At 40.9% G+C, this 25,711-nt stretch overlaps 1 protein-coding gene across 12 annotated transcripts in view; it reads left to right on the top strand.

Moving 5' to 3' along the window:
• Window positions 1-25,711, top strand: part of ubap2a (ubiquitin associated protein 2a) — a 113,340-nt gene that overhangs the window by 71,458 nt on the left and 16,171 nt on the right. For 9 of the 12 annotated variants that reach the window (XM_059989624.1, XM_059989623.1, XM_059989622.1 and 6 more), the window contains exons 17-24: window positions 37-106; window positions 956-1,031; window positions 3,477-3,663; window positions 13,398-13,489; window positions 13,652-13,699; window positions 14,483-14,564; window positions 14,958-15,172; window positions 21,941-22,037. In XM_059989624.1, the coding sequence (XP_059845607.1) occupies window positions 37-106; window positions 956-1,031; window positions 3,477-3,663; window positions 13,398-13,489; window positions 13,652-13,699; window positions 14,483-14,564; window positions 14,958-15,172; window positions 21,941-22,037 (867 nt within the window). The remainder of the gene's footprint in view (window positions 1-36; window positions 107-955; window positions 1,032-3,476; window positions 3,664-13,397; window positions 13,490-13,651; window positions 13,700-14,482; window positions 14,565-14,957; window positions 15,173-21,940; window positions 22,038-25,711) is intronic. The other 3 variants (XM_059989616.1, XM_059989618.1, XM_059989625.1) reach the window with 1 other exon arrangement.

Here is a 25,711-nt window from a genome sequence, read left to right as displayed (position 1 = left end):
CCATTGGTGTGATCGATGTTTCATTTCTGCTTTCAGTGCCACAACACTCTTCTAACTTGAACCAGACCATTGAGTTGCCCAGCAGTTCTCTATCACAACATAGCAGGTATGGACCTGTGTTTGTATCAGCTATTCTTTCTTGAAAGATACCAAATTAATATAAAATAACAACTGTTACAAATGAAAGACATATCATTCTACTTTTGTGCTAGTTCTGGCATAGCATAGTGGTTAGCACAGCTCTTTACACTACCAGCAATGTGGGTTCAATTCCTGCCTCCATCTGTAGGGAGTTTGTACGTTTTCCCCGTGGCTGCATGGGTTTCCTTCGTGTGCTCAGGTTTCCCCTCTCCAAAGAAGTACCAGTTGGTATGTTAATTGTCCTGTGATTAGAATAGGGTTAAATCAGGGATTGCTGAGTGGTGCAGCTGGAAGGGCCTATTTTTGCACTGTATCTCAATAAAATAAATGAAGACTTTAAATCCTTCCTATAATGAGTTCAGCAGAAATGAACACAGTACTCATAAATGCCACCTTGCCACATGGCTCTTGAACTCAATCCCCCATTATCATGAAAGGTCACAGACCTGCAGAGTTCCCTGTGACTCTTTATACAGGTGACACTTGGCTTGGTGTGTTTTTGCTCTTATCTCGATTTCCAACATTTGTAGTTTTATTTTCAATACGTGCTTTTTTTGTAGTAAGCTCTATAAATTTAAATTTACAAGTTTTATATAGGGATAAGAGAAACCCCAGATAACATCTTGGTGAGTTGTTTCTCATTCCCATCAGGTCCAGAATTCCCATTAGTTTGTAAACTAGCAAACTGATTTAATAGCTTGGTGAGACTCTTTTTTTTAATGACTTTATCCACCATTTAGGTTTTTAAGATCAGTATTTAAGTTTGTTATCGTGTACTTAAGTTCAGTCAGATTTTTCCTTTTGATTTTTTAAGCAGTTCCATGCCAAATCACCAAACCAGCAGCCTGGTTTCATCTGTCTCTTCACTGACCACGAGCTCATCACATGCAGTAAGTATGCAAAATGTTTTGTTGCCTTTGAGCACGAGTCAAAAATTTTCCATTACTGGTATGTGAGATGTGGGCTTAGCTTAACCAAGCCCACAGTTCTAACCTTTAGTAATTTTCTTTGATAGTAATGGTAGTATGCTTTCTTAAACCACTGCAGTTCTTGAAGGATTTTCAGGAGTAATGTTGAGTGAGTTTGTTCTTGGCTTTAGACTTGGAAATAATGAAAGATCAGGAAAGTCCTTCCAAGTCAGAGAGGAGACCATGCCCAGCCACAGATTGGGAAGTAAATATCCAGCAATACAGGTAGTACGGAAGGATAGGCAGGAAGCTAAGGGAGGTGGGGTGGTGCTCTTAATTAAGGATGAGATCAAGGCAATCTAAGGAGCAGAATGTTGAATCCATCTGGGTAGAGATTCAGAATAGTAAAGGGAAAAAGTCACTAGTGGGAGTGGTCTATAGGCCACCGAATAATAACATTACAGTAGCACAGGCAATAAATAGAAATATCTGAGGCATGGAAAAGCAGTTATCATGGGGGACTTTAACTTGCACTTAGATTGGATGAATCAGTTGGTCGAAGTAGTCTTGAGGACTTCGTAGAGTGCATATGTGATAGCTTTCTTGAACAGCATTTTACTGAACCTACAACAGAACATGCTATCTTGGATCTGGCCCTGTGCAATGAGACGGGTAAAATTAGCAACCTTGTAGTTAGGGATCCTCTTGGAAAGAATGATCACAGTATGATTGAGTTTCTTATACAAATGGAGGGTGCAGTAATTCAATCTCAAACCATTGTATTATGCCTAAATAACGGAGATGACAATGAGATGAGGGAGGAGTTAGACAGGGTAGACTTTGAACACAGGCTGTATGATGGGATTGTTGAGGAACAGTGGAAGACTTTCAATGTAAGTTTTCACAGTGCTCAACTAAAGTTAAAAGCGAGGACAGTAAAGGTGGGGAGAGCCAGCCTTGGATAACTAAGAAAATAAAGAAAGATATCAAACTTTGTACTCTTGTGTACAAAGTTGCCAAGAGTAGTAGAAAACTGGAAGATTGGGAAAACTTTAAAGCAACAGTGATCTACTAAGTGGGCAATAAAGAAAAGGAAGATAGATTATGAAAATAAACTAGCATAAAATATAAAAACAGATAGTAAAAGTTTTATAATTATATGAAGTTGAAAAGGGTGGCCAAAGTGAAAGTAGGTCCCTTGGAGGACAAGGAGATTGATATTAGGTAATGAAGAAATGGCAGAGGTTATAGTTGAGGCTTTGGTGATAGTTTACCAAAATTTTCTGGACTCTGGGCAGGTCCTGATGGATTGGAAGAAGGTGAATGCCACGTCACTATTCAAAAAAGCATGTAGGCAAAAGGCAGGTAACTATAGATCGGTTAGTTTAACATTTATATTTGGGGGAAATGCGTGAAGCTATCATTAAAGAAGAAATTGGCATCAGGAAAGAAATTAATCCATCAGGTACACGCATCATGGATTCAGCAAAGGCGGGTCCTGTTTGACAAATTTACTGGAGTTCTTTGAAGATATAATAAGCACAGTGGATAGAGTGGAAGAGATGGACGTTATTTACTTGGATTTCCAGAAGGTGTTCGATAAGGTGCCACATAAAAGACTTGATTTGATAAATTTTTGCATAGTAGGGGAATTGAGGGTGATTGGGAAAAGGCAGTAGGTGGAGATGTGTCCGTGGTCAGATCAGCCATGATCTTATTGAATGGCGGAGCAGGCTTGATGGGCCACATGGCCTACACCTGCTCCTATTTCTAATGTACTTATGATTAAAAATATCCTCAACACCCACAAATTTTTGCAATGTAGTGCTAGGTTTTCTGACCTTAATTAAAATTCTATTAGGTTTGAAGTTTGATAGAGAGCAGAATATGGTAATTGAGCAGTTTACTGATTTGCTTCAATAGTAATATTACCCAGTGTCGAGAGGCTAAAACTCATACTTGACACCACATTTACAAAGTGTGATATGTGTGATGTGTTGATGACAGGTGTGTTGACAAAGTTTCATTTCCTTCAAAGAAGGAAACAATACACTCAATAGCCACTTTATTAGGTACACCTATATTTGTTCGTTAATGCAAGTATCTGATCAGCCAATCATGGTAGCAACTCAATGCATGAAGCATGCAGATATGGTAAAGAAGTTCCCAGTGTCCCTTATGAGAAGTCTCTATATGTCCCTATACGTTTTCCCTTTGGAACATAGGTTTCCTTTAGGTCCTCTGGTTTCCTCCCACAGTCCAAAGACATATAGGGTAGGTTAATTGGTCATTGTAAATAGTCCTGTGATTAGGAAGGTTAAATCAGGATTGTTGGGTTTGCTGGGCAGTGTGGTTGAAGGGGCCTATTCTGTGCAGTATTTCTAAATAAATAATGTTGTGCTGCTTTGTTTTCTTTGTTCTCTTCAGCATACAAATGTTGACAGCAGTTTGCAGACTTCGACAACCTTCCCCACCTCTTTGACGTTTGCAACAATTACTACATCATCAGTTAATATCTCCAGCAGCTTAAGTGCAACTACCAGTATTGGACTGAATGTCAGTAGTCCATCTATGGCGGCTGCTGTCACAAGAGCAGTTCCTTCTGTATCTTCAGGTGGAAAGCTTTTTTGTTTATAATTATCTACTGGGGATTAAAGTGCTGAAACAATGAATTAATTAAAATATGTAGTTATTGTTGTACTGTAGCAAATTGATTAGCTAATATGCAGTTCTTTTAAAAATTTGTGGTAATGCTTAGAATTGTTTTTTATGTTTATTGGATTAGTATTGGAAAGGACACTAAAGGGCCCACTGTTAGCACCTTTAGTGCCCACGAGAGGAAAAAAAGGTACTCTGATCAACATCTCATCTGAAACACTACACTTACAACAATGAGCCACTCCCTTGCCACTGTCCCACACTTTGTTTATTGTAGACGCACACCAGCTTCCTCCAGCTCCCCATGACTCCTTGCAACTTTTACCTTCATCCCCAAGAGCTGAGGAAGACTGTCCCTTCAGAAATTGAAATACATTCCTTGGAATGTGGTAAATGAGCAAACCTTGATCATAAAGGCAGACATTAAATGGGTCTAATTATAAGTTATGTCAAATTTATCTCATCCCTGGTGGTCATAGAGAAGAAATGTGATAAAGACCATGGATCATAAGACATAGGAGGTCAGTTAGGCCATTGAGTCTTGCTGCTGTTACATCCTGGCTGGTTATTATCCCTTTCCATCCCATTCTCCTGCCTTTTTCCCATAACCTTTGACACCCTTGTTAATCATGAACCTATCAATCTCTGCTTTAAATATACCCACTGACTTGGCTTCCGCAGCCACCTGTGGAAATGAATTACACAGTTTAACCATCCTATGGCTAAATAAATTCCTTCCCTTCTCTGCTCTAAAGCTACATCCCTCTGTTCTGAGACTATGCCCTCTGAACCTAGATTACCTTACAAAAAGATTACCTTACAGACAAGCTTCTGTTTGAGCAAATTAGGTAAGGTAAGAACATAAGATATAGGAGCAGTATTAGGCCACTTGAGTCTGCTTAGCCATTCCATCATGGCTACTCCATTACTCCTCTCAGCCCTAAACTGCTGCCTCCACCCCCCTCCCCCCAACCAATCAAGAATCTATCAAGCTGTGCCTCAAATGTTCGTAAAGGCTTGGCCTCCACAGCTGCCTCTGACAATGAATTCTATAGATTTACTGCTCTCTTGCTGAAGAAGTTCTTTCTCATCTATGTTCTAAAAGGACGCCCTTCCATTCTGAGGCTGTGTCTTCTGGTCTTAGGCACTCCCACCATAGGAGGCATCCACTCCATCAAGGCCTTTTACCATTTGATAGGTTTCAACGAGGTCACTCCTCATTCTTCTGAATTCCAGTGAATTCAGGCCCAGAACCATCACTCTTCATGTGTAGCTGTTTAATACTAGAATCATTTTTGTGAACCTCCTTGAACCTTCTCCAGTTTTGGCACATCCTTTCTAAGATGGGACCCAAAAGTACCCACAAAAATTTCAAGTGAGGCCTCACCAATGCTTTATAAAGTCTCAACATTACATCCTTGCTTTTATATTCCTTTACTCCACTATTATACTGATACATCTGACTTTAGCTTCTCAAATTTCAAGGTGAATTTGATCATGTTATAATCATCTGCCCAAAGTGTTCTTTTACCTTAAGGTCTCAAATCAGTTCTGCTTCTTTGCATAACACCCATTTGAGAAAAGCTACAACACACACAAATTGCTGGTAGAACACAGCAGGCTAGGCAGCATCTATAGGGAGAAGCGATGTCGACGTTTCAGGCCGAGACCCTTCGCCAGGACTAACCGAAAGGAAAGATAGTAAGAAATTTGAAAGTAGAGGGGGGGAAGGGGGAAATGTGAAATGATAGGAGTAGACCGGAGGGGGTGGGATGAAGCTAAGAGCTGGAGAAGGGAAAGGATCATGGGACGGGAAGCCTCAGGAGAAAGAAAGGAGGCGGGGGGAGCACCAGAGGGAAATAGAGAACAGGCAAACAACTAAGTATGTCAGGGATGGGGTAAGAAGAGGAGGAGGGGCACTAATGGAAGTTAGCGAAGTCAATGTTCATGCCATCAGGTTGGAGACTACCCAGCTGGTATATAAGGTGTTGTTCCTCCAACCTGAGTTTGGATTCATTTTGACAATAGAGGAGGCCATGGATAGACATATCAGAATGGGAATGGGACGTGGAATTAAAATGTGTGGCCACTGGGAGATCCTGCTTTTTCTGGCGGACCGAGCGTAGGTGTTCCACGAAACTGTCTCCCAGTCTGCGTCGGGTCTTGCCAATATATAAAAGGCCACACCGGGAGCACCGGACACAGTATACCACACCAGCCGACTCACAGGTGAAGTGTTGCCTCACCTGGAAGGACTGTCTGGGACCCTGAATGGTGATGAGGGAGGAAGTGTAAGGGCAGGTGTAGCACTTGTTCCGTTTATAAGGATCAGTGCCAGGAGGGAGATCGGTGGGAAGGGATGGGGGGGGGGGGGGGGGAAACGAGCGGACAAAGGAGTCGCGTAGGGAGTGATCCCTGTGAAAAGCAGAAGGGGGGGAGGGAAAATGTGTTTGGTAGTGGGATCCCGTTGGAGGTGGCGGAAGTTACAGAGACTTATATGTTGGACCTGGAGGCTGGTGGGGTGGTAGGTAAGGACAAGGGGAACCCTATTCCGAGTGGGGTGGCGGGTGGATGGGGTGAGGGCAGATGTGCAGGAAATGGGAGAGATGCTTTTGAGAAAAGCTGATCCCCGAGTGAGCTCAACCATGAGCTGCTCTAAAAAGCTATTTCGTAGGCATTCTAGAAATTCCCCTCTTGGATTCCTTACAGCAACCTGTTTTTCGTGATCTACTTGCATATTGAAATCTCCCATGACTATTGTAATATTGCCCTTTTAACATGCATTTCTATCTCCTGTTGTAACTTGTAGATCACATCCTTAGTATTTGGGAAGTGTGTATATAACTCCCATTAGGGAGTTGTATTGTGCCTACATCATACTTGCCGATCTGTAACTTTGCTACAAGTTCATCGACCTTATTCCATGTTCATTCAAATATAACACAGAAACTTAGAAAACCTACAGGACAATACAGGCCCTTTGGCCCACAAAGAGTTGGGAGACATAACAAACAACTCGCTGGTTTACGATGTTAAAAAGCTCTGAAGATCACAAAGATCCTGGGTCTTCAGGCCCACAGCAGGTATCCTGACTCCCTCGAAGACACATGGGTCTCCTGTCGTGACATCGACCCTTAATCTGCCCATTTCCAGAGCCTGGAGATCCTCTGTACCTGTTTCCAAGCACCTTAAAACTGTGGCCTCTCGTGCTAGCCATTTCAGCCCTGGAAAAAGCCTCTGACTATCCACACGATCAATGCCTCTCATCATCTTATACACCTCTATCAGGTCACCTCTCATCCTCCGTCACTCCAAGGAGAGAAGGCCAAGTTCACTTAACCTGTTCTCATAAGGCATGCTCCCGAATCCAGGCCACATCCTTGTAAATCTCCTCTGCACCCTTTCTATGGTTTCCACATCCTTCCCGAAATGAGGTGATGAGAACTGAGCACAATACTCCAAGTGGAGTCTGACCAGGGTCCTGTATAGCTGCAATATTACCTCTCAACTCCTAAACTCAATCCCACTGGTTAATGAAGGCCAGTGCACCGTATGCCGTCTTAACCACACAGTCAACCTGCGCAGCAGCTTTGAGTGTCCTATGGACTTGAATCCCAAGATCCCTCTGATCCTTCACACTGACAAGAATTTTATCATTAATACTATATTCTTTCATCAAACTTGACCTACCAAACTGAACCACTTCATACTTATCTGGGTTGAACTCCATCTGCCATTTCTCAGCCCAGTTTTGCATCCTGTCGATGTTCTGTTGTAGCCTCTGACAGCTCTCCACACTATCCACAACACCCCAAACCTTTGTGTCATCATCAAATTTACTAACCCATCCCTCCACTTCCTCATCCAGGTCATTTATTAAAAACCACGAAGTGAAGAGGTCCCAGAACAGATCCCTGGGGCACACCACTTCCATGCAGAACATGACCCGTCTACAACCACTCTTTGCCTTCTGTGAGCGAGCCAGTTCTGGATCCACAAAGAAAGGTCCTCTTGGATCCCATGCCTCCTTACTTTCATAATAAGCCTTGCATGGGGTACCTTATCAAACGCCTTGCTGAAATCCATATACAGTTGGCCCTCCTTATCTGTGGGGGATTGGTTCTGGGACCCCCCCGCCAGTGGATACCAAAAGACGCCAATGCTCAAGTCCCTTATTTAACCTGTCTCAGTGCAGTGGTCTTTAGGACCCAGTGGAAAGGTGAAGAAGGAATGTAAGGGGTAAGCACTATGTGTAGTAGAAGGCAGAATCATGGGAGAGGTGATAGGCAGCTGGAGGAGGAAGCAGGGTGAAAGTGGGATGGGGGAAGGGAGAGGGAGGGAATTACTGGAAGTTGGAGAATTCAATGTTCATGCCAATGTTCAGTTCTTCGGTCCTAACATAGAAACATAGAAAATAGGTGCAGGAGTAGGCCATTCGGCCCTTCGAGCCTGCACCACCATTCAGTATGATTATGGCTGATCATCCAACTCAGAACCCTGTACCTGCTTTCTCTCCATACCCCCTGATCCCTTTAGCCACAAGGGCCATATCTAACTTCCTCTTAAATATAGCCATTGAACCAGCCTCAACTGTTTTTTGTGGCAGAGAATTCCACAGATTCACCACTCTCTGTGTGAAGTTTTTCCTCATCTGGGTCCTAAAAGGCTTCCCCTTTATCCTTAACCTGTGACCCCTCGTTCTGTACTTCCCCAACATCGGAAACAATCTTCCTGTATCTAGCCTGTCCTAACGAAGGGTCTCAGCCCGAAACATTGACTCTTCATTTCCACGGATGCTGAGTTCCTCCAGCGTGTTGTACGTGTTGCTTTGACCACAGCATCTGCAGTGTACTTAGTGTCCCACCATGACAACCCTGGTATTATTACACTTTTCCAGAATCTGTCTCCCTATCTGCTCCTTGATGTCCCTGTTACTATTGGGTAGTCTATAAAAATACACCCAGTAGAGTTATTGACCTCTTCCTGTTCCTAACTTCCGCCCACAGAGACTCAGTAGACAATCTTTCTATGACTTGCTCCTTTTCTGCAGCTATGACACTATCTCTGATCAACAGTGTCACATCCCCATTTCTTTTTGTCTCCCTCCCTATTCTCTCTGAAACATCTAAAGCCTGGCACTCGATGTAACCATTCCTGCCCCTGAGCCATCCAAGTTTATAATGACCACAACATCATAGCTTCAAATACTGATCTACGCTCTAAGCTCATCCGCTTTGTTTATAATACTCCTTGCAATAAAATAGACACATCTCAAACCATTGGTCTGATCGTGTCCCTTCTCTATCACCTGCCTATCCTCCCTGTCGCACTGTCTCCAAGCTTTCTCTATTTATGAACCAGCTGCCCCTTCCTCCATCTCTTTAGTTCGGTTCCCAACACCCAGCAATTCTAGTTTAAGCTCTCCCCCAATAGCCTTAGCAAACCTTCCCACCAGGATATTAGTCCACCTGGGATTCAAGTGCAACTCGTCCCTTTTATACAAGTCACACCTGCCCCAAAAGAAGTCCCAATGATCCAGAAATCTGAATTCCTGCCCCTTTCTCCAATCCCTCAGCCATGCATTTATCCTCCACCTCATTCTATTCCAAAATTCACTGTCATGTGGCACAGGCAGTAATTCTGAGATTACTACCTTTGTGGTCCTGCTTCTCAACTTTCTTCCTAACTCTCTGTAGTCTGTTTTCACAGCCTCCTCCCTTTTCCTATCTATGTCATTGGTACCAATATGTACCAAGACCTTTGGATATTCTCCTTCCCACTTCAGGATATTGTGGACGTGATCAGAAACATCCCAAACCCTGGCACCTGGGTGGCAAAGTACCATCCGTGTTTCTTTCCCGCGTCCACAGAATCGCCTGTCTTGGACTCCCTAACTAGAGAGTCCCCTATCACTGATGCCATCCTCTTCCTTTGCCTACCCATCTGAGTCACAGGGCCAGAATCTGTGCCAGAGTAACAGCCACTGTTGCTTTCCCCAGGTAGCCCCCCCTCCCAACTAACAGTACTGAAGCAGGGCTACTTATTGTTAAGGGGGACAGCCACAGGGGTACTCTCTAGTATCTGACCTTTGCCCTTCCCTCTCCTGACTTACCCACTTACAGTGCCATGCAGAAATTTGGGCACCCCTGGTCAAAATTTCTGTTACTGTGAATAGCTAAGTGAGTAAAAGATGACCTGATTTCCAAAAGGCGTAAAGTTAAAGATGACACAATTCTTTAATATTTTAAGCAAGATTTCTTTTTTTATTTCCCTCTTTTACAGTTTTCAAAATAACAAAAAAGGAAAAGGGCCCAAAGTAAAAGTTTGGGCACCCTGCATGGTCCACAATACCAACACTTTGCATAGTAACAACCCCTTTGGCGAGTATCACAGCTTGTAAATGCTTTCTGTAGCCAGCTAAGAGTCTTTCTTGTTTGGGGGATTTTCACTCATTCTTCCTTGCAAAAGCCTTCTTGTTCTGTGAGATTCTTGGGCCATCTTGCATACAATGCTCTTTTGAGGTCTATCCACAGGTTTTTGATGATGTTTAGGTTGAGGGCCATGGCAAAACCCTCAGCTTGCACCTCTTGAGGTAGTCCATTGTGGATTTTGAGGTATGTTTAGGATCAATATCCTCTTTTCATCTTCAACTTTTTTACAGATGGTGTGATATTTGCTTCCAGAATTTGCTGGTATTTAATTGAATTCATTCTTCCCTCTACCAGTGAAATGTTCCTCGTGCCACTGGCTGTAACACAAGCCCAAAGCATGATCGATCCAGACCCGTGCTCAACAGTTGGAGAGCTTTTCTTTTCATAAAATTATACTCCCTTTTTTCTCCAAACGGACCTTTGCTCATTGCAGCCACAAAATTGTATTTTAACTTCATCAGTCCACAGGACTTGTTTCCAAAATGGATCAGGCTTGTTTAGATGTTCCTTTGCAAATTTCTGAGGCTGAATTTTGTGGTGAGGAGGTAGGAAAGGTTTTCTTCTGATGACTCTTCCATGAAGGTTGTATTTGTGCAGGTGTCGCTGCACAGTAGAACAGTGCACCACCACTTCAGAGTCTGCTAAATCTTCCTGAAGGTCTTTTGCAGTCAAACGGGGATTTTGATTTGCCTTTCTAGCAATCCTACGAGCAGTTCTACTCTTCCATGAAGGTTGTATTTGTGCAGGTGTCGCTGCACAGTAGAACAGTGCACCACCTCTCCAGAGTCTGCTAAATCTTCCTGAAGGTCCTTTGCAGTCAAACGGGGATTTTGATTTGCCTTTCTAGCAATCCTACTAGCAGTTCTCTCGGAAAGTTTTCTTGGACTTCCAGACCTCAACTTGACCTCCACCATTCCTGTTAATAGCCATTTCTTAATTACATTACAAACTGAGGAAAAGGCTACCTGAAAACGCTTTGCTATCTTCTTATAACCTTCTCCTGCTTTGTGGACATCAATTTTAATTTTCAGAGTGCTAGGCGTCTGCTTAGAGGAGCCCATGGCTGCTGATTGTTGGGACAAAGTTTAAGGAGTCAGGGTATTTATAAAGCTTTGAAATTTGCATCACCTGGCCTTTCCTAACAATGACTGTGAACAAGCCGTAGCCCTAACAAGCGAATTAAGGTCTGAGACCTTGGTAAAAGTTATTTGAGAGCTCAAATCTCTTGGGGTGGCCAAACTTCTGCATGGTGCTCCTTTCCTTTTTTTCACTCTAAAATTGTAGAAAACAAAAATAATACACTAATCTTGCTTAAAATGTTGAAAAGAATGTTTCTTCTTTAACTTCATAACTTTTGGAGAACAGTTCATCTTCTACTTGCTTAGCTATTCACAGTAACAGAAATTTTGACCAGGGGTGCCCAAACTTTTGCATACCACTGTATCTGTCTCCTGAAGCCTTGGTGTGACTGCCTGCCTACGGCTCCTATCTGTCACCTTCTGACTCTCCCTGACCAGATGAAGGTCATTGTGCTGCATCTCCAGTTCCCTAATATGGTCCCTAATGAGCTGCAGTTCAACGCACCTGGCACAGATGTGGCTGTCCGGAAGGCTGGGAGTCTCCAGGACTTCCCACATCTGACACCAAGCCTAGAACACCGTCCTCACACACATACTTCCTGTCTGTATTCTACACAGACAACCTACCTCACCTCAATCCGTTATCGCCCGAGTCCTGTTGTACTAAAGCCCCTCTAGTCTATTGTCCACTTCTCGAACTCCCGCTCTATAAAGCTTTATCCTTTTAAACACTTCTCGCTGTTCTGATTGGCTGATGTCCATGCACTTGCGCAGTCGGTCGTGCCTTGATCAAACCGCTGAAGAAATAGCAGTCCCCTTTTAAATTCTTCTTGCTGTTCTAACTGGCTTTCATCCATGCGCTTGCACAGTCATGCTTCAATCAAACCACTGAAGAAATAGCAGTCTCTTTTAAAATTCTTCTCGCTGTTTTAACTGGCTGGCGTCCACGTGCTTGCGCAGTCGTGCTTCGATCAACCCACTGAAGAAATAACACGTTTAGCCCTGTATTCACCTTTTTCGATTTTATCCACCTTTTAGGATGCAACTCATCCTGTTGACTACAATTTTGCCCTATCATTAGCCTCTCCTTGCTACGAGTCTCTCTACACATTGCCTCTGTTTGTAAATCTCATCCTCGGCACTCCGACTCTGGTTCCCACCCCTCTGCAATATTATTTTAAACCCACCTGATTAACTTTAGCCAACCTGCCTGCAAAGATATGGGAAACTTTTTTGGAGTTCAGGTGTAACTTGTCCCTTTTGTACAGATCATGCCTTCCCCAGAGGAGTTCCCAATAATCCATAAATCTGAACCTGAACCAGTTCCTCAGCCACATATTCACCTGCCAAATCATTCTACTGTTACTGGCATGTGGCACAGGCAGCAGTCCCGGAGATTACTACCCTGGAAGTCATTTTTCTCAGCTTTCTACCTAGCTCCTTAACATCTCTCTGCAGGACCTCCTAACCTACCGATGCCATTGGTGCTAATTTTTACCAAGACTTCTGGCTGCTCACCCTGGCATCAGGGAGACACCTTACCATCTGTGTGTCTCCCATCGCGTCTACAAACCTCATCAACACTGCAGTCCTCTTCTAAGCCATAGCACCAGGCAATGTGCCAGAGACCCTGGTCACTGTGGCTCCTCCGGTAGGTCATCCCTATAGACAATCTATATACTACTAAAACTCCAATTAACACAAATGGTGCATTACAGCGGTACTCTTTTTTTTGCTAAATTGACTTAAGGTGTGCGAACTTACAGAATGCAGGCAAAGTTCAGTGTTATATATTCATATAAAATTGCTTATTCGCCAAAATCAATAGCCCCGCTTTCACCCAAGAGCTGATCCGCCATCATGGAAATCGGGACGCGACGCCACGACGCATGTGCTCGGCCAGCCTCAGCAGTGACACCAAGCGGAGCAAAAGGGCAGGGCAGCTCTATTTCAGTTCTCTGAAAGGGTGTCCCAACAGGTCACCCCGTTGTCTAGTAGTATCTAAAGTTATATACATTGTTGAGGGAACAGCCATCTCAGGGTAGCTACCTCCCTGTAGCTTTTGCCTAATAGGGTGATGAATGAGTTTAAGCACATTTGTATATTGTATAGAATGAGTTTTGAATGAACTAAATATGCCATGACATTTTCTTCATAATTTACGCATTTTTTCATTGCAGGGAAGGCTCCACCAAATCTTCCTCAAGGTGTGCCTCCTATTTTACACAATCAGTACATTGTTGGACCGGGTGGACTGCTGCCTGCGTATCCAGTAAGACTGAATGAACTTTATTAGTTGAATGTCTTAGTAATTTTCAGGAATTCTCAGTGTTTTTGATAAGTATTCTTAAGTTAAGAAAAAAAAAATTACTTGTTAACAATTTGAAGTATTTCTTCAGGGATTTTGATGTTTATTTTTCTTTTTGTGAAATAGATTTATGGCTATGATGACCTCCAGGTACTTCAGTCAAGGCTACCAATGGTTAGTTTGATCTTTTGCAGACTGTTTGTTGGTTGAATTGTATCTTGATCACTGCTTTTAAAGTTCTTACTAAGTTCAATGACACTTTTGCTGTGCGCAAGCCAAATCTGTGCTATCTTTGGAGTGTCATTTTCATATAAACGTAGCCTGGGGTTCAGAAGGATCAATGGAAACATCCAAATAAAGATTCATTTGTAAATTGTTTCATAAATGTATCTACCTCCTTTGTTTTGAGTGGACCGCCACAAGAAAAATGGACTTAAATTCCCAGAACTTAACACTGCCTGCTGTTAGGTCAAAAAGTTTTAACAACCTGAAGTGTGGTTGCCAGCTTCAGAAAATTGCGTATTATGCACAGAACACTGCAGATTACTCACCTGCATTTCTTTTCCAAAATAGTACTTGGGCAACCATGAGACGTTGCAATTCAGGTCCAATTACGTTGCAATTCAGGTCCAATTTAAATCTTTCCCCTGTTATGTTAAAAGGTAAATTCATAAAAGTTTAGAATTATTTATTCCAGAGGCATTGTAGTTGTTGAGTATGTTTGGGGAAAAAACAGATCAATGGATTATTTTTATCAAGGATAGAGATATCAGATGGGACCGTGGACCAGGTAGATAATTAGCTATTTAAAAAAAAATTAAATGGCAGAGGAAGCATAAATAAACAGAGACCTACTATTTCTTCTTGTATTACTGCTAATCCAGCATGTATTTTTCTTACATTTTCCTTCACTTTTCCTCCGACCCTCCCCACCCCAAACAATTCCCACTGTGGTAGGATTATTATGGAATGGCATTCCCTGCTCCAGCCACGGCACTTGCAAGCAGAGATGGAAATCTTGCAAATAATCCATACACAGGTGTGTGTTGTTTTTTTGCTGATTATTTTCTATTGCATTCTCTTCTTTTGAGAATTTTTTATTCAGCAAAGTAGTTGAATTCCTTCCATAAATATTAATAGGCTACTAATAATCTCACCCTCAGTTGTGCAAGAGTAAATGTGGTTTATATTTCTAATTTTAACAATGATATTCATTTTTCAACCTTTAATACATATTGAGTAATGCTGTTTTTGATATTTTTTGAAATTGGTGTCTGTGCTTAGTCTGTTGCATTCAGTTAATACTTAAGACATTTATATCAAATGAATTACTTTTTAATATATTTTAATAAATTAGTTCATTTATAACAATAGAAGTTACTTTTTTTTTTAAACTGATCCACATTAAATCAAGTCACCTCATACGTTTTAGGTGACTTGACGAAGTTTGGCAGGGGTGACTCTGCCTCACCTGCTCCAGCAACAACTTTAACTCAGCCTCAGCAAAATCAGACGCAAAGTCATCACACCACTCAACAGGCCTTCTTAAACCCAGCCTTGCCTCCAGGTTACAGTTACACAGGGTTGCCATATTATGCTGGTATGCCTGGAGTACCCAGCACATTCCAGTATGGACCTGCCATGTTTGTAAGTAATTTGTACCTTTAGTATTGTACTGTTGAATATGACATACATCATCCTGAAAGTGTAATATATTCTTTGGAATTTCACGAAACATGCCGGTGAGAATAAACCTGATTCTGAAATTGCAACTAATAAATTACCATTGAAATACACAATGTCTCTACGTAAGGTAGCTGACTGGAAATAAACAGAGTGTGGTGTGGAGGGGTGGGTTATTGGGTAGAGGATCAGCCTTGGGGAAAGTAACAGTTTTTGAGTCTGGTGGTCCTGAGTGGATGCTGCATAGCCTCCTTCCTGATGATTAAAATCAGATACTCATTACTGTCCTGAAATAGAAAGGGTACAAGAAGAATATGTCATTCTCTTTAGAACCTAATTTTAACGATTCATATGCATCATCTAAAATAATTGTATTTATTCAAATATCATTTTCATCTCCATATGCTTTTGTAACCATTGTGTTTCATTGACAAATTTCTGAAATCTTAAATGGTAGAACGCAATCGAAAAATACCAGCTTAGAATGGAGGTGGCTTTAGGAGTAAATTGTGGGGAGGGGGAGTTTAGAGAAGGAATGTATTTCTCCAAATACAATGGAAAACTACTATTCAAAAGAGCTTTTAGCCATTTATAGTGTCTATATGACAATTTTATAATTTCCAATTTTGGCCTTTAGATTATTGGATCTGAGCTTGATTACAGAGGATGAAACTGTTCTTCAGTGAATTGATTATCTCCATCTGTAGTTTGCCTTCTAAATGCAGAGGGAGGATATCTGACCCATTCTCTTGGTGATGTCTGCAAAATGTTGTTCTGTGAGAAATGTGCTGGTGTAGACAAAAACTGAACCATTAACAAATGTGACCTGTAGCAGAAACAAGCAGAAAATATAAATTCCTGAAGTAGGATTCAGTATCGAGTCCAGAAGGCAGTAACATCTGAGATGGAATTTCAGGTTTATTATCATCTGCCTGTACATATATACAACCAAATGAAATAATGTTCCTCTGGACCACAATGCACTCACAAAATATATATCACACAGAGCACATGAAACAAAGTACTGCCACAAGTAAGTTAAAATATTATTGGAAGTTCACATAGTGCACAGCACAGATAAACAGTAAATGGCTTGCTGTCCTAATGCCAACATTTCAGTGGTGTCAGGGTATTCATTAGTCTCACAACCTGAGGGAAGAAGCTATTACCCAGTCTGACAATCCTTGTCCTAACAATCCTTCTCCTTCCTGACAGTAGAGGTCAAAGAGATTGTGGGATCCTCAACAATGCTCCGGGGCCTTTATGTACAACACTCCTGGTAAATGTCACTAATAGTGGGGATGAAAACACCACTGATCCTCTTGGTTGTTTTTACTCTCTTCTGCAGGGTATTGCAGTTTTCTGCCTTGTACACAAGTACTTCCATATCACACAATGATGCAGCCAGACAGGACATTCTCAATGGTGCTCTTGTAGAATGTTTTTAGAATGGGGGTGGGGATCCTTGCATGTCTCAATCTTCTCAGTATATATACAGCTGTGCCATCTTAACTAATGAGAAGGTATTTAGGGTTAGGTTAGCTTGTGCATTATGTGCACCCCAGGGAACTTTATGCTCTTCACTCTCTCCATGGTAGAGCCATTGATGTGCAATGAAGAGTTTTCAGCCTGCACTTTTCTGAGGTCCACAGTCATCTCTTTTGTCTTGACTGCGTTGAGACTTAGGTGATTGTTCTACTATTTAACAAGCCTCTCTTTTGCCTCTCTATGTACTGACTCATCATTGTTGTTGATGACATCAACCGCTGTTGTATCATCAGCGGATATGTTGCAGTTTGATCTAGATCTGGTAGCACTATTGTGAGTCAGCAACAGACTGAGCATAGCCCTGGGGGGCACAATTGCTCAACATGATGGAGTGTGAGAAATCGCTGCCAACCCACTGGTCTTTCCGTCAAGAAGTCTAAGATCCAGTTATAGACAGGGTGTTGCGCCCCAATGAGAACAGTTTACATATTAGCCTCTGGGGAACGATCATGTTAAATGCTGAGCTGAAGTAGTTGAATGGCATCCTGGCTGTATGAGGCATCATTTTCTTGCTGGGACAAGACAGAGTGGTGGGCCAAGTCTGTGGTACCGTCAGTGGACTGGTTTGAGATGTAGGCAAACTATAAAGGGATTTTATATGATCCATTTCCAGCTGATTGAAGATCTTAACGATTGTTAAGGTTAGCACAACTGGTCAGTAATTGTACAGACCCGTTGCTGTTGCTCTCTTGGACACTGGAATGATGGTGGCTGCCTTGAACCCTGCAGGGACAATGGACTGTTATAAAGAGATGTTAAAGTTGTTGCATGGTTTTACCCTGGTTAGGATCCCCCTCACTTCTTCTGTAGCCAGACAGTGTGCCTATTCCTCAGGGGGAGAGGGGCTTCCCCTGATGTCACATTTTTTATTTCATCAAATCGTGTACAAGAAGGTTTTCAGGGTGGATTTGAAATCTGTAATGGTTTGTATACCTTGCCACATGCATTGCGTGTCCCTGGTGTCACAAAGGTATCTTAATTTTTTTTTGTGTGAGTATGCCTTCCTGATGGCACATGAAAGCGCATCTCTTGCTGACCTTGAGTTGTCCTATTCTCCTGATCCCTAAGCTTTGCACAAACTTCTGCAGTCAACCAGGGTTTCCAGTTGGCCTTGGTGCTGTAGTGAAAGACACATGAGAAACTGTTGTGGTCCACCATAAGACCATAAGATGTAAGAGCAGAATTAGGCCATCTGGCCCATCAAGTCTGCTCCACCATCCAATCATGGCTGATTCTTTTTTTTCCTATCTCCTCGACCTCAATTCCCGACCTTATCACCTTAACTTTTGATGCCATGTCCAATCAAGAACCTATCAATCTCTGCCTTAAATACACCCAACGACCTGGCCTCCACAGCTGCATGTGGCAACAAATACCACAATATCACCACCTTTTGGCTAAAGAAATTTCTCCACATCTCTGTTTTGAAAGGCCGCCCCTCTATCCTGAGGCTGTACCCTCTTCTCCTAGACTCTCCCACCATGGCAAACGTCCTTTCCACATCTACTCTGTGTAGGCCTTTCAGCATTTGAAAGATTTCAATGAGATCCCTCTGCACCCTTCTAAATTCCAGCAAGTACAGACCCAGAGCCGTCAAATGTTCCTCGTATGATAACCCTTTCATTCCTGGAATCATCCTTGTGAACCGCTTCTGGACCTCTGCAATGCCAGCACATATTTTCTATGATGATGGGCCCAAAACTGTTCACATTACTCAAGGTGAGGCCTCACCAGTGCCTTATAAAGCCTCAGCATCACATCTTTGCTCTTGTATTCTAGATATCTTGAAATGAATGCTAAAATGGCATTTGCCTTCCTCACCACCGACTCAGCCTGCAAGTTAACCTTTGGGGTGTTCTGCACAAGGACTCCCAAGTCCCTCTGCATCTCAGATTCCTGGATTTTCTCCCTGTTTAGAAAATAGTCTGCACATTTATTGCTTATACCAAAGTGCATGACCATGCATTTTCCAACATTGTATTTCATTTGCCACTTTCTTGCTCATTCCCCTAATCTGTCTAAGTCCTTCTGCATCCTACCGGTTTCTTCAATACTACCTGCTCCTCCACCAATCTTCATATCATCTGCAAATTTGGCAACAAAGGCATCTATTCAATCATATAAATATACAGCATAAAAAGTAGTGGCCCCAAAACTGACCCCTGTGGAACACCACTTGTCATTGGCACCCAACTAGTAAAGGATCCTTTTATTCCCACTCACTGCCTCCTACCAATCAGCCAATGCTCTAATCATCTTAGTAACTTTCCTGTAATATAATGGGCTCTTAACTTGGTAAGCAGCCTCATGTGTGGCATCTTATTAAAGGCCAAATATACAACATCCACAGCATCCACTTTATCTATCCTACTTGTAATCTCAAAGAATCCCAACAGGTTCATCAGGCAGGATTTTTCCTGAAGGAAACCATGCTGACTTTGTATTTTATTGTCCTGTGTCACCAAGTACTCCCATCACCTCATCCTTAACAATTGACTCTTAACATCTTCCCAACCACTGAGGTCAGGCTAACTGGTCTATAATTTCCTCCCTGCTGCCTTCTTCCTTTCTTAAAGAGTGGAGTGACATTTGCAATTTTCCAGTCTTCTGGCAGCATGCCAGAGTCCAATGATTTTTGAATGATCATTTCTAATGCCACCACAATCTCTAGCACTGCCTCTTTCAGAACCCTAGGATGCAGTTCCTCTGGTCTGGGTGACTTGAGTACCTTTAGGTCTTTCAGCTCTTTGAGCATCTTCTCTCTTGTAACAATAACTGCACCCACTTCTCTTCATTCACATGCTGCAACATCAGGCATACTGCTAGTGAAGACTGACGCAAAATACTCATTTAGTTCATCAGCCATCTCCTTGTCCCCCATTATTATTTCTCCTGCCTCATTTTCTAGCGATCCTATATCCACTCTCATTTCTCTTACAGATTGTAATGAATCTTTAACAGTGTAGAAAACCACAGACTGTGAATTACAATTATAAGCTGCGGAAGGTTTACATTTGCCCCTCCAAGCTGAAAGCAGCTGGTCCACAAAGCAATCAGCAAGTTTGTGCCTCTGTTGTTCAGGAGAGTACATTATGAACCGTGAATGCAATAAACTGGTGACTAATAGGTGAAGGCAGCAGTAGGCTTGACTGTCCAGTTGGTCTTTATCCCTGGGCAGGAATCCCTTCAAAGGAATGGTCACTTTGATAAATTGAAAGCAGGGACTTATAGACTTGGGTGGTGGAATTTTGTTGATGTTGGTGAATATCGATTAAATGTTGAGGATAGTAGGTTAGTAGGTAATGTCCAAAGGAACTTGCCTTGCTCTGCCCACAAGGGAACCGTATGAGAGCAAAGGTGTGGGATGCCATTAATACTAATGGTACCACTAATGTTAGTAGAATCTCATTGTGATGAGATGGTATACAGGAATAAGGTGGTTGAGTGGTGTCGGAATAATAATCTTGTGCACAACATCAGCAAGACCAAATAACTGATTGTGGACTTCTAAAAAGGAATGTTGGGAGAACACACACCAGTCTTCATTTAGGGTAAGCAGAGAAACAGTTGAGCAACTCCCAAGTTCTTTTTAAATCTTTTTATTGATTTTAAACAAAAATAAATGAAACATGAATACAAAGAGCTTGAGAGAACATAATTAATAGGTTAAGGTTAATAGATGATAATCCATATATAATAACCTCCCAAACTCATAATGGTTACAAAAAATGGAGACAATAAACCCACCCCCCAAAAAAAATGATCAAAAACCTAACCAAAATGGGCCAATGCATTATATCAATTATACACAGGAGCATCAATAACTCCGCACCTCCATAACTCCCAAGTTCATGGGCATCAGTATCATAGATGACCTATTCTGCGCACAACATTGATGCCATTGTAAATGGATACACCAGTGGCTCTGCAGCATTAGGGGTTTAAGGAGATTTGGCATGTTACCAAATACTCTAGCATATTTCTGCAGATGTACTGTGGAAAGCATTCACACTGGTTGAGTCACTGCATGGTATGCAGGATCACAAGAGCTGTAGACAGTTGTAGTTTCAGCCAGCTCCTTCACGGGCACAACAAGCCTCCCTAACATCAAGTGCGTCTTCAAAAGGTGGTTGTTCAAGAAGATGATATCCATCATTTAGAACCTTCACTGTCTGGGACATGCCCTCTTCTCCTTACTACCCTCAGGAATGAGGTACAGATGACTGAATTTGCACACTCAACATGTTAGGAACAGCTTCCTCTCTGTCATCAGATTTCTGAACTAATGAACTACACTTCATTAATCCTTTTCTGCATTATTTATTTATTGATTTTTAAATTGTAACTTTTGCTGCCACAAAACAATGAATTTAACAACATATGTGAATGAAATAATCCTGTTTCTGATTCAGAGCTCTGACAGTGATGACAGAATGGAATTCACCATGGCTGGTTATTCTGTCTGAGAACTGGCCGTTTCTTTTATATGTCATACACTTGTAGTATTGGCTGAGTTTTGTTTCTCTCTCTCTCTCGCTCCCCACACTGATATGACCTGTGATGTTGGGCATTAACTTCCAGCTCTGCATTTTGTATCTCACTTTCTGGTGCATCATTTCCCCCTCTCAGCTATTTGCCCTCTCTTGGATCTTTATTGTCCCCTTAGTGACACAGACATTCAGTCTTCCCAAAATGAAATTAATTTTCATGTCAATAAAGCTAGAAACATTTTTTTTTTTGTTTATTGAAGGGTGGATGCTGCTAGCAGGAAAGAAAATTAAAATAATCTGCTATGGGATGAAATAGGAAAGGGTCATGTTAATTTTGGTGCCTAAAGTTTATTGAGATTATCTTGCTGTATTTAGGCTGAAGTTCGAACAATAATTAGTATTTTTGAGAATCTTCAAGTTGCTCCTCAGATACAAGAAAGCATGTGTTTTACAATATTACCTAACTTACTATATTGGTACTTACTAATTTGAATCCCAAGTTGAATTAATGTTTCTGTAAAAGATAGGTGAGTGAAGTAACTTCAGTAAACTTGTAATTTTACAGAGGGACTGAGATTATGGTAGTGTAATTTGAGTTACTCTCTTAGGACTTGAGGTGAACAAAAATAACCAAATTTTGTTTAAGTTTTGCTTTCTAAATAAAAGTAATGAAGTATCTTAACTGCATTTATAGGTTCCTCCGGCATCTGCTAAGCATGGTATGAATATGAATACGGCTTCAACACCCTTTCAACAGGCATCCAACTATGGCCAGCATGGATATGGAGCAGGTAATTCAAGGTGTTTAGGATAATGGAAAATGTTACTTAATCAGCACAATATTATGGGTCAATTGGCCTGTGCAGTGTTGTACTGTTCTATGTTGCTGGAGCAACTAGGCTTATTTCCTCCTGTATGTTTTTTTTAATTTCCCGAGCTTCTCTCTCGACCAGCGATATTAAAGCCAATTTTAGCAGCTGCCTACTCCTACCAGTGGCAGTTAGATACATAACCTGATATTCAGTGATCTCAGGATAAATATTAGGAAGTATGCCAGTAGAAACATTTTCCTCTTCATAAAGTATTCCCACCAGAGAAAGTACCACCTTAATGTTTCATCCAACAGGGGATGCTTCTGTTTGCAGAATATTTCATATTTATGATCTTTCAGTTGAGTACTTAATGTTTATCATGTGGCTGAAGTCTTTCATTTGTATTTTTAAAAAAACTTATGATCCTTTTGCTGTAAGGGTACAGAAGTTGCTTAGAGCATTTCTTTTAAGACTATTTAGTCTTCATAATTGAAATGGCATTTTGTCTCACTGTCTTTTCTCTTGAAAATGGCCACTGAAAACGTGACACTGGAGTATTGTTTTTTCTGGTGGAACCTTATCCAGACATGTGCCTGATCTACAGGAGGGTAAAATGTGAGGAAATTTATTAAACCTGGCCGTGCAGTGAACTATGAGAGTAGTTATAGATGGTGTAATGCTGATGTGTACAGACTGAGGAATGACCAAATAAATGGCACGTGAAATTTTAATGCTGTGAAACGCAAAATGCTACGTTTTGCTAGGAAGAGTGATTTACTATAAACCAGAGAATATAATTCTAAAAGGAGTACAGGAACAGATCTGGGAGAAGGGGTATATTTGTCCAGTTTATTTAAGTTTATAAATAGAGCCATAATATAATCTTTTCTAAGTGTCAATTTTGGCCACTGCTTGAGTTCTGGATTCCACACAGGAAAGGATGTGTGAGGGGGGGTAGAGGTAAAATGTACTAAAATGTTGAGGTACTTCAGTTGTGTGTAAGTTGTAAACCTGGGGTTGACACCATTGAAATAGAGGAGGTGTTCACGAGAATGTTAACTGCTTAAGCAATAATTCTAATGCTGCTACTAAAACCTGAACCAAGAATTTTATTTAGTTATCATTTGAAATACTCATAGGAGCTTTCTATATATGGAGAATGCAGTTTGTCTTCTACTCAGTATCTCTATTCTTTGAACAAATACAGTCAGCTCTCCTTATCCATAGGTTCTGTATGCGCAGATTCAATCAACCGTGAATCAGGAAAACCCGAAAGTTCTCTCTCCAGCACTCATTGTTTGAGCATGTACAGACTTTTCTTGTCATTAAACTACAGTATAACAACTATTTACGTAGCATTTACATTGTATTAGGTACTATAAGTAATCTAGAGATGATTTAATGTACAGGCAGTCTTTGCATAAATCGGAACAGGTACATCCGGTATTATTTAGCATCTGTCATATGTTTGTCTTCGTATGTAGTATATATTTTATCTTTCTTTTTTTTCTTTTTCAGTCTTTTTATTAGTTTCAAAATAGTGGATATACATACTTTGCTACACAATTGTTGGGATTACATTGTTAATAGATAACATATATAATTATATATTCAGTTAATACAAAGGTATTAAACCTCCCAAAAATGTTCAAATACAAATGTAGAGTTCACAAAAAAAGGATAACATATCCAAAAAGAAAAAAATATATACCCTCCAAAAAAAAACACTAAACTAACCAATACTAACCTAACAGAAAAAAAACTAAGAAAGGAAAAGAACATGGGCTGTTTATAGCATAATAAAAAAACAGGACCATTAGTGTCACCAGCTCCGAAACTCCCTACATATATTAGCACAAGAATCGGAAAGAGGTCAAATCACATCATATGAAAGTGTTGACTAAAAGGCCTCCAAGTCTGATCAAATTTAATAGAAGGGTCGTATATAACACCTTTTTTCTAAGTTTAAAGATAACATAGTTTGAGAGAACCAATGAAATGTGGTGGGAGGATTAATCTCCTTCCAGTTCAGCAAAATCGATCTTTTAGCCATTGATGTGAGAAATGCAATCATCTGACGCACCGAATAGGTTAAACGGTGTGGTTCTATCATTGGTAAACCAAAAATTGCTGTAATAGGATGAGGCTGTAAATCAATATTCAAAACAGTTGAGATAATATCAAAAATGTCTTCCCAATATTTTCCAGAGTGGAACATGACCAAACCATATGAGTTAAAGAAGCGGTCTCAGAATGACATCTGTCACACACTGGACTTAGAATAATAACGAACTAATTTATCCTTAGACATATGGGCCCTCTGAACTACTTTGAACTGTATCAGCGAATGTTTAGCACATATAGAGGATGTTAACTAATTGAAAAATGAAATTTTGGTTATGGGACTTGGATACAACTTTAAGCCCTCATTGGGTAAACCTTGAATGTAATTCAGTACAATGGATATTCTAGGGACTTGGCTTCCCTTTGCTCTTTCTAAATTGCATAAGCAATTAGATAACCCAATAGTGAAATATACTTTACAAATATGGTTTCAATTTTGCAAATTTTTTGGCTTAGATCAATTTATTCTAGCAAATCCTATTATATCTAACTTATTTTCTATCCCTCAATTATGGATCAAGCCTATTTGATTTGGAAAACTAAAGGTATTTCACAATTTTGTGATTTATTTTTGGATAATTGTTTCATGTTATTTGAGCAATTATCTAATAAATATAATTTACCTAGATCTCATTTGTTTAGATATTTACAGGTTAGAAACTTTTTAAATACCGTCCTTCCTACTTTCCAGAACTTATACTCTATAGATAGTTTGGAAAAATTTTTAGATTTAAATCCTTCTCAGAAAGGTGCAATAGCATCTATCTACAACATAATTATGAAAATTCGTTCAGATGCATCTAATGAAATTAAAAATGATTGGGAAAGGGAACTTAACCTATCGAAAAATATTTTATATTTCTATGCATATGAAACACTTAAGAAATGTATGTATTCCAATAATTAAACCACTGCGTTGCTTAGTAATAATTTTAGCTTTCATCGGAGCAGGGCCTTTCACATGCTCCATTATTCTCAATTTATCCTTTAAAATTGTTCCGATCGTTGACTGACTGTAGCCTAACACTTTTCCAATGACCAATGGCGTTTCACCTCTTTTCAGTTGCTTTATTGTTTCCACTTTATTTTCAATCGTGATGGTTTTCTGTCAATGGAACAAAAACACCGAGGATTCAGCAGCAGCTGTGGGTGGCGGGTCTGAGTTCCCCAGGTCCTAAAGTCCACCACATTGAGACAGGTTAAATAAGGTTCGGAGCTCCCCGGGTCCTAAAGTCCACTGCAGTGAGGTTAAATAACGGACTTGAGCATCCGCGTTTTTTCATTTCCGCGGGGGGGTCCTGGAACCAATCCCCGGCAGATAAGGAGGGCTGACTACTGCAATACCGTTTATAATCATGAGAAATTGCAGATGTCCACACTTTCTATTTGGGAATTGGAATTAACTCATGAATATAAACAAATTTATTATGAATAAATTTCAATATAGTCTTATTTCAAAAAAGGGCACAACTGGTATTAGAGGCAGTTGGTAACCATGGGAACAGGTGTCTGCAGTAGTACCACATACT

Source organism: Hypanus sabinus, chromosome 14 (assembly GCF_030144855.1).
Source record: "Hypanus sabinus isolate sHypSab1 chromosome 14, sHypSab1.hap1, whole genome shotgun sequence".
NCBI classification, from domain to species: Eukaryota; Metazoa; Chordata; class Chondrichthyes; order Myliobatiformes; family Dasyatidae; genus Hypanus; species Hypanus sabinus.
Note: the sequence above shows the minus strand (reverse complement) of the source record. Positions and strands in the feature narration are given on the sequence as shown.